Raw genomic sequence first — 16,757 nt, forward strand, 5'->3', positions numbered from 1 at the left:
AAAGAATCACTTGAACCCGGGAGGCGGATGTTGCAGTGAGCCGAGGTTGCACGAGTGCACTCCAGTGCACTCCCACCTGACAACAGAGTGAAACTCCATCTCAAAAAAAAATAGGTCATATAGATAAGATGTCTTTTGTGGGATCTCCTCTCGGTCTGTTATTTCTGAAGCCACCCATCACCATTTGGGAGTATTTCTCTGTTATTTCCTCTTTAGGACTTAGAAATCATCTTCCTCTGAAACAGGTTTTAAAATAATATCTTAGAAAAATGTTATTGTAATTCTCAAAGGTGTTTTGTTTTATGCAGTAACCTCGTCCTTTCGCTGCTGATTTGAGATAAGCCCAAGACCACATTGACCAAATTACATATTTTACAACTATTTCATTTCAAGGATTTTTTTAGATACATTTTTTAAGGAGAATCTCCTATTATTTTTTTCCCTCTTTTCTTCTTACTACCTCATAGAAGAAAATATTTAAAGCTGTTTCTGACTTCATTTGTTTATATATGCCATCTTTTTTTTTTTTTTTTTTAAAGAAACAAGATCTCACTCTGTCACCCAGGCTGGAATGCAGTGGCATGATCATAGCTCACTGCGGTTTTGAACTCTTAGGCTCAACTGATCCTCCCGCCTCATCGTCCCAAGTAGCTAGGACCACAGGCATGCATCACCATGCCTGGCTTAATTTTTCTGTAGAGACAGAGTCTCTCTATGTTGCCCATGCTGGCTTGAACTCCTGGCCTTAAGCAATCCTCCTGCCTTGCCCTCCCAAAGCACTGGGATTACAGGTGTAAGCCACGATCCCCAGCCTGTATATGTCAACTTAAGTCTTAAGGAATGTTGTTTGAATTCTGTTTTGAATCATGCAAATACTGTCTTCAATTTGGGCAACTGAGGAGAAACAAAGTATAGGCTTTCTGATTACAGGAAAATCTCTCACATAGAGACTTTTTAGTTGTCATGAGTGGTTGTAGATACAATGGAAAATAATCTTACTAACTTGATATTAGAAGGTAGAAAAATGTCATTATCTTGGAAATCTCACTTTATGAGGTGGCCGAAAAAAGTTTTTATTTCCTTATATTCATGCTATATTGCATGTTTGTTACATTGATAAATATGCTAATAACCTTTCTTGCTTGTTTCCCATTCAGTTAAGGTAAAAGATTAAAAATTTTATTTTATTTTTAAAGTAAATTTATACAACTTTTGTAAGTTCCAAATTAATTTGAATGTAGTTTAACTATAATATCAGTATATCTTTAAGATATTGTAATCAGGTTATAGATAATTAATATGACACTTCAGCCAATTATTTAAAAAATTCCTGAGGCTGTAAATATCCTGTGGGTTAATTGTTTTCTCTCCCCCAGTGGTTTGGCAATCTGGTAACAATGAAGTGGTGGAATGATCTATGGCTAAATGAAGGTTTTGCCACTTTCATGGAGTATTTCTCTTTGGAAAAAATATTCAAAGAGCTTTCTAGTGTAAGTACAGGGTTTCTTTGGCCTACTGTGAATGCTAGGAGGAAAAATAGTCAAATCACATTTTCATGTATTTTCTATGCATCTGGAGTAATGAAAGTGTTTCTAGGAAGGTATGCCAAACTTGACTTTGGTTATTGATATCTATACCTTTTGAGATTTGACAATGAAAGTGATGCTATTATTTATTGATGTGTTTCATTGAAAACTGAAATTATGTAAGATTATTTTATGTTTTTGTCATTAAGATGAACATTTTAAATTGTTTTGCAACGTTTTCTTTTAAACAGCTATAGTTCTTCTGCTTGCAGGAATTTAAAGTTGCAAAGTCTAATTTACATTTTTTTATCCTGTCTAAAATTTAAACTTTTTCATCCTGTGTAAACTTAAACTTTTTTATCCTGTATAAAAATTAGATAAAAAATTAAAACATTTTATAGCAATACGTTTCTCTATTATCACTGTGTACATTCTTGTAATAGTGATATATAGCTTGGTACAAATACATAATTTGACCTTTTTAAGGTACAAACCACATTTTATGCCTTTTTCCAAAGACAAGGAATACCGTTTCAGTACAGAGAAGTATAATAGTGGTGTCACTATGGTATTAGACTCTTGGGAAATATTTTCAGTACTTAGGGATATTCAAACACACTAGGCCATGATATGACAGATATTGTCAAGATAATTCAAACAATAGGTGGGAAAGTGTAAAGATACCTTCCAACCCCCAAATTTTTTGGCTTTCTATTAAACTTCCTGATGTTATAATCCAAGATGGCTTTTAAAACAGAAGTACTCTTAAGAGCTTTTGATTTGAAATTTTAGATAGGGCTTGTTGAAAAATTTCAAGTGGTAGAGGAAATTAATTGATGTTAATTAATATCAAGTGGTAGCTAGAATACTAAGAAAGATATTCTAAATCCATGTATACTACTTAACTAAGTAATGAGATACACAGTTTGACCACTTGGTGGTGCCCAGAATGTGTAAAAAGGTCTAATACATGTTCTAGGGGAGCTCATCTGCTGAGCTCTTAAAGAATTATTTCTGTTTAAGAGTTACATTTTATTTAAAACCGACTTCAGGTAAGGGAAATGTATATTTTCTTAGTAGAAATTCTAGACTATATATAAGAAATCAGCGTAAGGACCAGTTTTTGTTCTTTCTCTTTTTAAATTTCAAGTTTCATTTAAAAAAATATATGCTAACCTTTTTAGAATATTCATCTTGGATACCCAGAGTTGGCATTTGTTTACTTTGGTAATAGATTCTTAATTTTCCCATATGCTGTTGTTTAGGAAATGCTAATTTTAATGTGGCCAGGTTATAATTGTATCTTTAAATTTAAGGAATATTCATGAAGTTTACAATCTTCCTACATTTTTGAAAGCTTATATCCTGAAGTTTAGTGATGCTGGTCATTTTTTCCTAATGATGTTGCACACTAATTAGTCTAATTCACATAAATAATTTAGTATACTTTTGCATTTGATACTACTTCTGATATTCTCATCTTTTCATTTTTTGACAGTATGAAGATTTCTTAGATGCTCGATTTAAAACCATGAAGAAAGATTCCTTAAATTCATCTCATCCAATATCATCATCTGTTCAGTCTTCAGAACAAATTGAAGAAATGTTTGATTCTCTTTCCTATTTTAAGGTATTGCTGTGAACAAAAAGGTAGCTGGAGTGGGTTTAAAATTTCATATAATTTCATATGTGAGCAAGCTGTGTGATTTAGATTATTTTAAAGATTAAATGTTTTTCAGGTATTAATGGTAAACTATAAAATGTTTGCTTCTCTATAAATCTTGGTCATAACTTTTTTGTGGGTTTTTTTCTTTCTCTGACTCTAACTTAAGTTGTATGACTAGTATTCCAGACAATTAACCAGATCTTATAGCGATGCATCTTTTAAAGTCAGTTTACTCTCCAGATCTACAGGTAGAATATGTTCAGGGAAGGTCCTAAGTAAGCTCTTGGCTGTGTTACTCAGAATTGAGGTATGCTGTCAAGTCAGGATTGCCAAAACAGGTAAGCAAAAAGAGATCTTAAGAATTGAAGATTATATTTCAGAATCTGAAACACACGCCTTGGGTTTCAAGGTAAAGAAAAAGCAGAATGTTAAACCCCATTCGGATCACCATAGGTCAGAGAATGGAAGAATAGTGATAATGGTGTCATTCACATTTATGTTGTGGGGAGGGATGAATGTTATGGCTGTCAGACAAGATAGAGAAGAAAATACACAAAATATGTGAGATACAGTCTATGTCATCAAGTAGCTGAAAGTTCAGGTGGTTGGTACTTGTGGAGCAATAAGAGAGGTAATATGTGCTGAGTGGGACAGAATTTTTGCCTAGGATAATGAAGAGAAACTTTTGGGAGGTAAATGGGAATTGAGTTGGCTTAAATAATTAAAATATAGGTAAAGAGGAATGTGAAGTATAGCGTAGGGCAGGAATGGAACAATGAGGTCTGCAAAGAAAATGAAGTACTAATGGGCAACTGATGTTTTTTCAGAGAGTCAGTGTTTGACCGCAGTGGAAGCCACACGTGAAGAGGGAAAAGAAGAGAAAGTTGAGTGGGGCCCAGTTGTAGAAGGCTCTGGATACCATAAGGAATTATTTTTTCCTATGCAATAGGAAGCTTGAAAAGACTTTTGAACAGAGGAATGACTTGATTAAAGTTACTATTTAGGAAAAGTAAATTGGTTTCAGTTTATAAAGTAGATTTAAGTGGGGAGAAACGTAAAGTCAGGAAATTGCTGCTAAAGTCCAGGCATGAAGTGGTAAAAGTTTGAAATGAGGAGTGCTAGTAAGGCTGGAAAGAAAACAATGGGTATAAAAAATACTGGGCAGGGAAAGTACTTAAAGTATTAGTGACAGGGTAAGGCCAGTAAAGAAAGAGGCAGAAATGTTTTTCAGGTTCAAACCTGACTGACAAGAAGAATTATTGTACAGGTACTATTAACAAACAAGAAAATCAGGAGTTCAGTTGGCTATATTAAATCTATTCCAGTTAGAGCTACTGGTGTGATTTTTGAAGACCATAGTGGACCTGTCAATAAAGAAAATTTAAAACTTGAGGTTCTGTTATTATACCAAACTTAGAGCAGTTATTTCAGGATTTGAAAACCTGCTTAAAATGCTCTAAGTTCAGTATATAATAACAGAACAGAGTCATAACAGAGTTCTGTCTGCCACTGACCCAAACCCTCTAAACCCAGAATTCAGTGTCTTCTGAACATGTAGTTTCCATATCATAGTCAACCCCTGTCAACATGGTAACTACTTGTTTCAGAATTGGGAATTTGGCAAAAATATTCTGTGTAATTAAGAGAAGTGGGATACTGGATAACTTATCAGTATTGTGTGCAAGAAGATAAGCACCAGCAGGGAAATATGTTTAGCAGACATATTCTGTTTGGTCTTTATAATCATCAAGCCTAATTCTGATGCAGGTTGCCTTGCAAGAATTCATTCATTTAGCAAATCTTACAAATACTAACCATATACCAGCCATTGTTCTAGGTGCTGGGGTTATATCAGGGGACAAGGTGGACTTTGTCTCTTTTGTGAAGTTTCCATTTCAGGGGTCAAAGGTAGAGACTGACTGTATACAAATGAATGAATAAGTAGGTATTGTGTTAAGTAATAAGTGCTAATATGAAAATAAAGCATGATAAGGGAAATGAGAATGACAAATGGTGTTTATAATATAATGTGGTTGAGAAGCCCTCCTGTATGGTGACATTTGAACACCATCTAAGGCATGAGGAATATGGTTTTCTTGGGGAAGAATATTCCAGGTAGAAGAAATAACCAATGTATAGTGCTTGTGTGCAGAAAAGAATTAATATAGGAGGCCTGAGACTGCTATTCTTTGAAAGACCTGCTTGCAAGGTTGGCCCTTGGGTGGCATGTGGGAACTTGGGTTTTGGGAAATTTCCCACTATTGCATGATAAGAGTGGCTCACTGTGCCTAAACAATGTAGTTTATGCTGAAAATGTGATTTCCTTCTGGGTGTCTGGAGTTTTGGTATGTGCTAGGCAGAAGGTACCTTCGTGACTAGCCCACAGTAAACAGCCTGGGTGCTGAATCTCTGATGATCATCCCTGGTAGATGGTATTTCACACATGCTGTCACAACTTTCTGGAGGAATTAAGTGCATCCTGCATGATTCACTGGGAGACGACTTGGAAGTTTGTGCCTGGTTTCCTCTGGACTTTGCCCCATGCATCTTTTTTCTTAGCTGATTTTACTTCATATCTTTTCACCATAATAAATCATAGCAGTGAGTATGACTATATGCTGAGTTCTGTGAATCCTTCTAGTGCATCATCAAACCTGGAACTGGTCTTGGGGACCCCCACATGAGATATGAGATTGAGAGAGATACGAGATTGAGATAAAAGGTTGCTTTGCATGTTCAAGCACCAGCAAGGATCCAGTGTTTTCTGAAGTAGAGTAAGCAGAGGAGAAAGTAGTAGATGAAGTTAGAGGGACTGTAAGAGACCAGATTATTATAGGGTCTGCTAAGCCATAGTAAGGACCTTGATTTTATTCTAAGTGAAACGAAAAGCAATTTGATCAGGGAACTACCGTGATATGGCTTATTTTGTAAAAGATCACTCTAGTCTTCAACAGTACATGGAGTAAAGAGGACTAGTTAGGAAGTTATTGTAATAGATGGGTGGCGAGATAATGGTAGGGTGGAAGTTGTGAAGGTGATGGAGGTACAACTGGACTTGGAGTGTATTTTAAAGATTGATCCAGTAGAATTTGTTCATGGATTAGATATGAAATACGAGAGAGGGGTCAGGGTAACTTAAGATTTTTACCTGAACAACTGGAAAAATGGAGTTGCCATTTGCTGAAATGGAGAAGACTGCTTTAGAAGTAGGTTTAGGGAAAGAAGGGGGAAGAAACTTCTATTTCTAAGTGACTATGAGATATGGATTAGATATCCAAATGGAGATACCACACAGGCAGTTGGATATGGGTCTGAAATTCAAGGGGGAAGAAGTCTGATTAGATATATAAATCAGGGGATCATTTGGAAATCTTGGAGTTGGGAGATCAATTAGGAAGGAAATTTAGATAGAGAAAAGGGGTCCAAAGATCAGATGCAAGGACACACTTTCTTCATTGGAAGATGAGGAGGATTCAGTAGACGAGACCGAGAAGGATGGCCAGTGAATAGGGAGAGAATCAAGAGTAGTGTCTTGCAGCTCTCAAGGAGGAGCAGGTGATCAGTTGTATCAAATGCTATCAATAGGTTGATAAGATGAGCCTGAGAATTCACATTTGTATGGCACCAGGAAGTTTACCAGTGACCTTGATAAAAATACTTACGGCCGGTCATGGTAGCTCACGCCTGTAATCCCAGCACTTTGGGAGGCCGAGGTGGGTGGATCACCTGAGGTCAGGAGTTCAAGAACAGTCTGTCCAACATGGTGAAACCCCGTCTCTACTAAAAATACAAAAATTAGCTGGGCGTGGTGGTGGTGCCTGTAATCCCAGCTACTCAGGAGGCTGAAGCAGGAGAATCGCTTGAACCCAGGAGGCGGAGGTTGTAGTGAGCGGAGGTCGCACCACTGCACTCCAGCCTGGGTGACAAGAGTGAGACTTCGTCTCAAAATAAATAAATAAATAAATACTTACAGTAGAGTGATGATTAGAAGATGGCTCAAGAGAAAATGGAAAGAGAGCAAATGGAGATGGCAAATTGAGGACAACTCTTTTGAGGAGTTTTACTACAATGGGGGAACAAAAAAGCAGCACGGTAACGAGTTGGTAGCAAGGAGGGTGAAGTTAGGGAAAGGTAGACAGTCTTTTATTTGTTTAAAATTAGGAATGTTACATCGTTTTTGTTTTGTTAATGGGCATGTTACAGTATGAAGGGAAAAGTTGGTGATGCAGAAGAGAAAGGACTGTTGGGGACAACAGTGAGTACTTAAATTTATAGAACAAGTAATAGCTATGAAGTGTGATATAGAAATGAGAGTAATAGGTAATAATTTAGTTATGTGTACAATAATCTTGACATTACTACATTTTTATCAAAAGTGAAATCCATTCAAAAACTACTAGAGTGCCTACTATGTAGTGGGCATTGTTTTTGTCATTGGAGTTGAGTTTTCACTTTTTCCTCTCAGTTAGCTTACTGCATAGATGAGGAAATAAATGTGTAACAGATACAGGATGCCATATAAATTGTATTGAAGATGGAGAAATGTGATTTCTATTTCAAACCAGGAAGGGCTTCACAGAGGAGGTGGTGCTTATTTCAGGATTGGGAATGATGACATGTACATCAAGGGATATAGTGTGGCCTTAATATTACGCTCACTGTCCTATACATTTGTTAGTTCCAAGCATTTGAAGTGACTCTGCAGGAAGAAGAGAGATTCTGGTTACTTCACAACACAATATACTAAAATAAGAAATTAATGACCTACCTAGCAGGGAGACTTTTGAGAGCCTTGTCAATTTATTGTGTCTCCAGCAGTGTGTGCTCATGAATTCAAGGGGTGATTTAAGCACTGGGGATGGAGGTGTAGGTGCCACAGAAAATTTGGCATGCTTTTCTATTAAAATGTTTCTATAAATACTTAGCTTTTCAACACTAACATTGAAACAGTGAGTATACCAATAGACCACACAGAATGACTCATGGTTAGAATAGTGCACGTGGGAATCTACTCATTAATTCTTTTTCAAATCCTTTAAAATAATTTTAAGACAGTTGAACACAGTCCACATCTATATGAGACTAAGTAGCAGTATATTATAACTAAGTTCTACATATGAAAGTAAATTTTCAGAATGACTATAGTTTGAATTTTAGATTCCCAATTCGATAATCTATAGTATTCTATTATTTTCTTTCTTTTTCCTCACTTTTTTTTAAATAGGGAGCTTCTCTCTTGTTGATGCTGAAAACTTACCTTAGTGAAGATGTGTTTCAACATGCTGTTGTCCTTTACCTGCATAATCACAGCTATGCATCCATTCAAAGTGATGATCTGTGGGATAGTTTTAATGAGGTAAGTGACCTGGGTAATTTATTTAGCTCTTACTGTAAAAAGAGAGGAGTTCGTCTATTTATACTTTTTAGCATGTGTGTAAGTTAATCTGTGGTACAAAGCATAGTTATTTAAGAAAGTGGGGGATGGAGCTTGCTATATAAATATTTATGAATGGAGCACTAAATTTTATGTCAAGAAATGGGAGTGCTGTTCTTAGTTGTTGGAAAAGACGTGTGTGGGCTTGGGTAGCCAGTTTTTTTTTTTTTTTCCCTGTACCTTAACTTCTATTCCTATTTTGTAGGAAAGTTGTCTTCTCCGTATTAATGAATATTACTATATTTTCATTATTTGACTTTTTTTCCAGAACTCTCTTTTCCTATCCTTACCCTTTTTTAGTTTTTCTGCCTCTTTTGAATGATTCTGTACTCTGCTCTATGAATCTCTTGCCTTTGTGACTGTTCCTCCAGAGTAGATGATACATCACAAGCTGACTGCATATTATCCTTGGGTGATTTTGCTGTTGGAATTTTGTCATTCCTGGAAATATTCTAGCAAGCAGTGTAATTATGTAGAAGTTACACTTCAAAGCAGCACATGAACCCGGGCTGCTTCATGCATGTATACTGACTGCAAAACCCTTATAAGCATTTGTGTTTGTTACCCTGATTTAGATTGATGGGTCATAATACTTTGAAATATCACAGATTTGACTGGGCGTGGTGGCTTATGCCTGTAATCCCAGCACTTTGGGAGGCCAAGGCAGGCAGATCATGAGATCAGGAGTTGGAGACCAGCCTGGCCAATATGATGAAACCCCGTCTCCACTAAAAATACAAAAATTAGCCAACGTGGTGGCACATGCCTGTAGTCTCAGCTACTTGGGAGACTGAGGCAGGAGAATCATTTGAATCTGGTAAGCAGAGGTTGCAGTGAGCCGAGACTGTACCACTGCACTCCAGCCTGGGTGACAGAGCCAGACTCTGTCTCAAAAAAAAAAAAAAAAAAAAGAAAGAAAGATCACAGACTTATTTGGAAATTTGATGAAAGTTCTGGCCATATTACTCAGAAAAACCACATATGTGCAGAACATCACACACAGTTTCAAAGTTTTATTGACTCTAGGTTAGGAACCCCTGCTCTGGATCTTTCTCATACATTCTTACTGCTTCTTTGCCTCATCTGAATCCTGATACTTTCTAGCTGTTAGTCTTTTGCCCAGAAGATATACCTTCCCTACTCTCTGAATTCTCTTTGAGAACTTATTACCTAACAGTTGTTCCCAAATCATTGTTTTTTTCCTCTGATCATATAGTAGAATTTCAATTGAAAGCCACATTGTTTACTTTATACTTACTGTCTTAATCCGTTGGCATTGAGAACATATTTCTGCCTTTCTCATTGACTGCAACTTTTGCATCATGGTGTTTTTCTATCCCAAACTAGTTCCTAACAGTATCCTCAGGTTTTTCAGCACCCACATCAAATTATGCATTGGCCTCTTCACTTCAATACTGCTTCGACGCCCAAAAGCACCTTGGTTTTAGGCAAGCTTATTTTCTTCTAATCCTCTGGTTCAGAAATAAATAGGTCAGAGCCATGATAAATATAAGATTAATTAAAATGGGAAGATTTGCTCCGTCCTTTTGTGCTTTAAATAAATGGGCATATGGTGATTGAGGTGAGGCCTGCCATAGTAGAGTGATTTTATCAATTTAGGTACATCATGACTTTGTTGCTTACAATTCAAATTCATATATAATCTAGAAAAATAATTTGAATCCTGAGTTTAACCCACCTGCTTTAAAGAGACTGTTGTTCAAAAATTGCTTCTTAGTTATTGATACTAGATGTCTTAGGGGCTTTGGGCCTTAGAGGGTCTGCAAAGCTCTGACACTAGGTTCTAGATTTTAAAGATAACTTCATATATTTTCTGGGAAAGAAGGGCTGTGACCACTAAAGTAGTTTACCACTGTTTTCTAGAAAGACTTAAGGCAACTGACCTGTTCATATGTCACTCTTCTGCTGCCGCTGCTCCCTGGCACTCCCACAGTATTAGGTCCTAAGAGACTATCATTATGGAGGTGGAGGGTAGGAGCATAAAGAGAAACCCAGACTCAGGTGCTTCACAGGATTGAGTAGCAGTGTTTCTGATTCTAGACTGAATATCATTATTCATATCTTGTAGATGTTAGTATTGTGATTTGAAAGAATACTTATACCTTCGTAGGGATTTTAATCTTGATGAATTTAGGGATTTTAATGAATTCTTAGCTGGTTGATATATGTGCCACTTCTCAACCTAGTGCCTCCCTCACTCCCTTAGCTATCACTTAGCTCTGTTCCAGGTTACATTCCTTTTAGCAGTTGCTCATTTACCTAGATTAGAAGTGTAAACTCAACATTCATGTTTCTTTTTTATATTAACATTAAATGTAGTCTTTATAGATGGTAGGAAAAGAGGGAAGGGTACAGATAAATTAAAATGTAAAATTTTTTAAACCAATTTTTATTTTTAAGGAAAAAGTTTTATATGTATATATATATTTTTTTTGTAGGTCACAAACCAAACACTGGATGTAAAGAGAATGATGAAAACCTGGACCCTGCAGAAAGGATTTCCTTTAGTGACTGTTCAAAAGAAAGGAAAGGAACTTTTTATACAACAAGAGAGATTCTTTTTAAATATGAAGCCTGAAATTCAGCCTTCAGATACAAGGTACATGCCCTCTTTCTTTTCATGCCATCTCTTTTGCACTCTCAGGTGGAAATATTTTTAAGTGTTTTATAATCATAAGTTCTTGTGAAACCTAACAAGATTATCCCTTCCTAGGAATAGCTTAACAAAGTTAACCTTCCTACCAAATTAAAAAAAACAAACAAATCATATGTGACTAACTGAAAGAATAGTAATTTTCCAATGTTTTCTCTTTACAGCTACCTGTGGCATATTCCACTATCCTATGTCACTGAAGGAAGAAATTATTCAAAATATCAATCGGTATCATTACTGGATAAGAAATCAGGTTTGACTATAATGACAGTTCTGATTGGAAATGGCATAATTTTAAAAATCTGATCAGAGTGCATATATAAGATTACACTTTCCAGTGTGCACACTCTCTGAACTGGTTTTATGAGTTGCATATGCAAGATGTGACTAATGTGAGATTGATTCTGTATATCATGCACAAAACTGGCTTTTAGCCATGTGAAATAAGGTACAAAAATTTGCAGAGAATGTACTGGCATTCCTGAAAGAAAATAGCGAATGCCATGTTTTTATACCCAAGATTAATATTTTGTTACAAAATAAGAGGAGTTTCTTAAAGTATCCTCTGCTATCTACTGTCTAGGGTTGGGCTGAGGCAACTGCATTTTAACAAGATACACCCTAAATGATTTGTGTGTATAATTGAGGTTTATTCATGATTGGATTTAGAGTAAATAGTTATTGCAATATGCCCTGCAGACATAGTGTATGTTTTGGGGAACAAGAAAGTGGGGCAAGAAACTATGATAGCAAGGGGGAGGGGAATAGTAAAATATAAACGTGGTGTATGCTGACCTACAATATAAAAAGCAATTGAAATGTAATTTTGGGCCATTTGTTAAATACCACTATGAATGTCACACCACATATCTTCCTTTTAATTTACATCCTAAAGAAACACAAGGCTCTTGGGTTCTGTAGGACCCGTTAGTGATGCTTTGGATTGAAGAAAAGGGAAAATTTCTCGTTTGAATTTGGATCTGGTGTCAAAGCCTATATTTTTGAGGGGTGAGTGTAGCTTAGTGGTAAGGGAATGAGACTTTGGAGACTTCCGGGTTCAATTCTTAGCAGTACCATTGATCACTTATATGATTTTAGGCGAGTTATGTGAGCCTCATTCCCTCAGCTGTACAAAAGAGATGGTAATTATACTTACTTTATGTAGTTGTGGTGAGGATTAAATGAGTTCATTTATATGAAGCACCTAGAACAATGCCTGGCACGTATTATGTGCTGTATTAATGTTAACTATCATTAACGTTATTGAAAAAGTAAATCTTTAATATATCTATATTACATAAAACCTTGAAAATGGAGAGCAAATCTTATTACCCTATCAAAACTATTCTTATGATTATTTGTTTATAGTCATTTTTAATAAATATTTGTACTTAGTCAAAATCATTATGTATATATGATTTCTGTATCTTGCCTTTTTTAACTTAACATATATAGTAATTGACTTAACCTACTTGATTCACCATTTGTTGTTATAAAATATTGCCTTAATTAAATATTTCAAATGTTAAAGGTTTTTCCATTATATGAAATTTTTTAAGGAATGCTTTTCAAAAATGAAGACTGCGGTACCTTTTGTGATTTGGTACATATAACCAAATCGCCCTTTTTATTGTGTAGTTACAGTTGATAATGCCACCTGAAATACATGAATGTGCCAGTTTCATTGCAGTTTTACCATAGTGGAGTGTTAAAGCAGCAACAATCTAATTATTTAAAATCCTAGTGGTAGTTGGTAATGTCATCATATCTTTGATAGCATAGCTGGAAGTACAAGGAATTGCTACTGTCTTTGAGTAAACAAAACTCTAACTTTGAATGAGCCCTAAAAGGATAGTCTCTGACCCAAGAGAGAACAAATAACCCCATCTCCCTATATCCTGAAGCACAGCCAAAACATGGCTAGAGTATTTGCAAGAAACTAATAAGGAAATTTTGCAAACTTTCTGATAGTATATTAATTTTCAGTGCTATTAGAAATAATTGGGCAATAAGAAATCTGCTTTTATTATCTGTTTTTTGTTTCGTTGGTTGATTTGTTTGTTTTTTCTTGTTTGTTTGTTTGTTTTTTGAGTTGGAGTCTTGCTCTGTTGCCCAGGCTGGAGTGCAGTGACAATATCATAGCCCACTGCAGCCTCAAACCCCTGGGTTCAAGCAATCCTCCTGCCTCAGCCTGCCAAGAAGTTAGGACCACAGGCGTGTATCACCATGCTTGGCTTAATTTTTGTATTTTTTGTAGAGACAGGGCCTCACTATGTTGCCCAGGGTGGTCTCAAACCCCTGGCCTCAAGTGATCCTCCTGCTTTGGCTTCCCAAAGTGTTGGGATTACAGGCATGAGCCACCGCACCTGGCTCCTCTTTACTCTTTTTTTTTGTTTTTCGAGACGGAGTCTCGCTCTGTTGCCCAGGCTAGAGTGCAGTGGGACGATCTCAGCTCACTGCAAGCTCCGCCTCCCGGGTTCACGTCATTCTCCTGCCTCAGCCTCCTGAGTAGCTGGGACTACAGGCGCCTGCCACCACGCCCGGCTAATTTTTTATATTTTCAGTAGAGACGGGGTTTCACCATGGTCTCGATCTCCTGACCTCGTGATCCGCCCACCTCGGCCTCCCAAAGTGCTGGGATTACAAGCGTGAGCCACTGTGCCCAGCCTCCTCTTTACTCTTTACCTGAGTTTATTCTGAGCTTGTTAAGCTCTTTTTGAGAGTTTAACCCCATAGACTAGCTCATATTTTACTGCTTTAGCCTTCTAGGCCCTTACCTGGCATTCTCTGCTTTTGCCGCACAAAAATTCTATCAGCAACTCAAACATGCCATACTGCCTCTTTAGGTCTTTGCATATGCTATTTTCTCTCCTTAAGGAACACCCTTGCCTCCTCACTCCCTCGGCCTACTCCTGTTTATTCTTCAGATCTTAGCTCAGCCATTGCTTGCTCCAGGAAACCTTTTCCTTCCCTGAAGACAGTTTAGATGCCCTACTTAGGTTTTTTAATAACATTCTCTACTTCTCCACTCATAATATACTGTAAGTACTGTTCACTCATATCTGTCCTCATATTAGGTATTTCCCCCATTGACGGTAGTGATCATGGCTATATGAATCACTGTAAATCACTTTTAGCACTTAGTAGGCACACAAAAACTTAATGAATTAGTAAATTTTAGTCCATAATGAAGTGACTCCAGTCTCACTATAAAAATTTCTGGGAAAAGAACATGCAAAGCCTGATAAAATGATGTTTTCTTTTTCTCTTCCTCTTCTTAGTAAAGAGGAATATACAAAATTCACTACAATATAATTGATTTAATCTAGAGCTGGAACTGGGCCAATACATGATGAAAGTAGTGTCTGTTACTTCCTCTTCTCAACTGTGTTATTTCCCTTGCTGCTGCTGCTGCTGCTACTGCTATTTTAATTCCTGCCATTTCAGGTTTAGAGAGTCCACATGAAAACTTCTGTCCTTACGTTTGACCCTGAGGACAGCTGAGCCTTCTTGGTTCCTAATGCTCCAATGAGAATTACTCTTAATTTAACTGCATTTTTATTTTTTCTATTCTCAAAAGAAAGGTAGCAGAGAGGGTGACTTCAGGCTTCTTTTATGCTGTAATACTTTAGTATAGTGTATTATTTTGATGCTTGATGGTTGGTTAAATCTTTAATATATTTTCTTTCTTTTTTTAAATATATTTTCATGTGTTCTAATTCAAGGGTTGTTGGGTTAGTTCATTAGTTCAGTTGTATATAGGAGTTATGTTTGGTCAATGTATTTGTCTCCTTTTCTCACATACATGAATTTTGAACAATTAATATTTATTGTGCACAAGAAATGCTGATGGGGCCATTTTTCCAGTTGACATATTGAGGAATTATATTTTTTAAAGTTTCCCTCTTCCCTTTCTTCCTCCCTCTCTCTCTCTCTTTCTTATCCACATTTTACTCAGACCTAAGATCTTTAACTATAGGAGATTTTCGTATTAAATCTAATGCAAAACATTCATGTTTCCAAATGGATATCACTATCAGAAATACTGCTGTGAAAGTTAAAGATATGTCATTGGAAGAAAAGGTAATTAGGATGAAAGAAGGAAGGGCATATAGTAATTAAAATATTTATCATGTGCCATTCTCTGCTCTTGCTTTTTTTTTCCCCTAATAAAGGAGAAAGAAAGGGGTATTAGAGAAGGGAATGCTTTTGAACAGGAGTGATAAAGTTCAATAGCATGTATGATGCTAGCCCTCTGGAGCAAACTACAGGAAATTTTGTAACTTTGTAGTAAAAACATGTTTTTTAGTTTCAGAACTTTAGTTTTTTTGTAAAACAGCAGTTGATTTTCGTAGCTCATTGACAAATGGTTTTTAAAAATCACTGTTAGATTACTTCATCTGGGCTTCTGCCATTTAATATTGCAGTTGCTCACTCTTTTTTGCTACTCAATAGACTGAAAATTGAAGTGTTAATCTGTTAATGACTATAGTAAATTAAAAACATATGAGGGTAGCTTCATCCACGTTTGAGCTGCAGGATGTAGTTACTTCCCTTGTGTGCAAAGCTATTATTTTTCAATACCTGTGGTTTTAAGGTCCACCATTCTGGATCATTCAGAAGAACTGAAAGAGACTAATGATGTTGATTCTTTAAATGATAACTCTGTCTGTCTTTGTGCTGTTGGCTGTACTGCTTTATGTTGTGTCATCTCGATGACAGTAATAATTTCAAGTATATTCCCAGCTGTGTCCCTCCTCTTTACCATCTGGACTTGGCTAGGTTTACAACATGGCAAGCTGCTTATCAACCAAGGTATTCCGTATGTATTTCAATGTTTTCTGCATCCATCTAGTGGTACAATTGTCGTAACCATCATTTCTTGTCTCCTTTTATGGGCAAGGGAGACTTGGGTCTCTGTAGCCCTTCTTTCTGGGGTTCTTTGTTTCTTTTCTTTACCTTTGTTTTTATTAGAGACAGGGTCCTGCTCTGTCACCCAGGCTAAGGTACAATGGCACGATCATAGCTCACTGCAGCCTTGACCTAGTGATACTTGACCTCAAGTGATACTCCTGCCTCAGCCTCCTGAGTAGCTGGGACTACAGACATGTGTCACCATGCGGGCTAATTTTTATTTTTTGTAAAGATGATGTCTCACTATGTTGTCCAGGCTGCTCTCAAACTCCTGGGCTCAAGTGATCCTCCTGCCTTGGTCTCTCAGAGTGCTGGGATTACAGGTGTGAGCTGCCATGCCCAGCCTTAGGGTTCTTTCTTGATAAAAGCTCCATAGGATATAGTGTTTGGTGACCTGGAGAGTGTTGATATTTTTGGATTAGCTAATGATAAAGTTAATTTCCTTAGTCATAGGTTTGCTAAAAATGGCTCCAACTTGGAGCAGCCACTGCTGCCATCACAAGTATCCCTTAAAACTGCATTCTGCCCTTGAAAAAGGAATAA

At 36.7% G+C, this 16,757-nt stretch overlaps 1 protein-coding gene across 2 annotated transcripts in view; it reads left to right on the forward strand.

The window, feature by feature from the left end:
- LNPEP (leucyl and cystinyl aminopeptidase) overlaps positions 1-16,757 on the forward strand; it is a 98,328-nt gene that overhangs the window by 63,073 nt on the left and 18,498 nt on the right. For both annotated transcript variants that reach the window (XM_055387180.2, XM_063705896.1), the window contains exons 7-11: positions 1,377-1,490; positions 3,025-3,156; positions 8,417-8,548; positions 11,086-11,246; positions 11,465-11,553. In XM_055387180.2, coding sequence (XP_055243155.1) covers positions 1,377-1,490; positions 3,025-3,156; positions 8,417-8,548; positions 11,086-11,246; positions 11,465-11,553 — 628 coding nt within the window. The remainder of the gene's footprint in view (positions 1-1,376; positions 1,491-3,024; positions 3,157-8,416; positions 8,549-11,085; positions 11,247-11,464; positions 11,554-16,757) is intronic.

The sequence above is a fragment of the Gorilla gorilla genome, chromosome 4 (assembly GCF_029281585.2).
Source record: "Gorilla gorilla gorilla isolate KB3781 chromosome 4, NHGRI_mGorGor1-v2.1_pri, whole genome shotgun sequence".
Classification (NCBI taxonomy): Eukaryota; Metazoa; Chordata; class Mammalia; order Primates; family Hominidae; genus Gorilla; species Gorilla gorilla.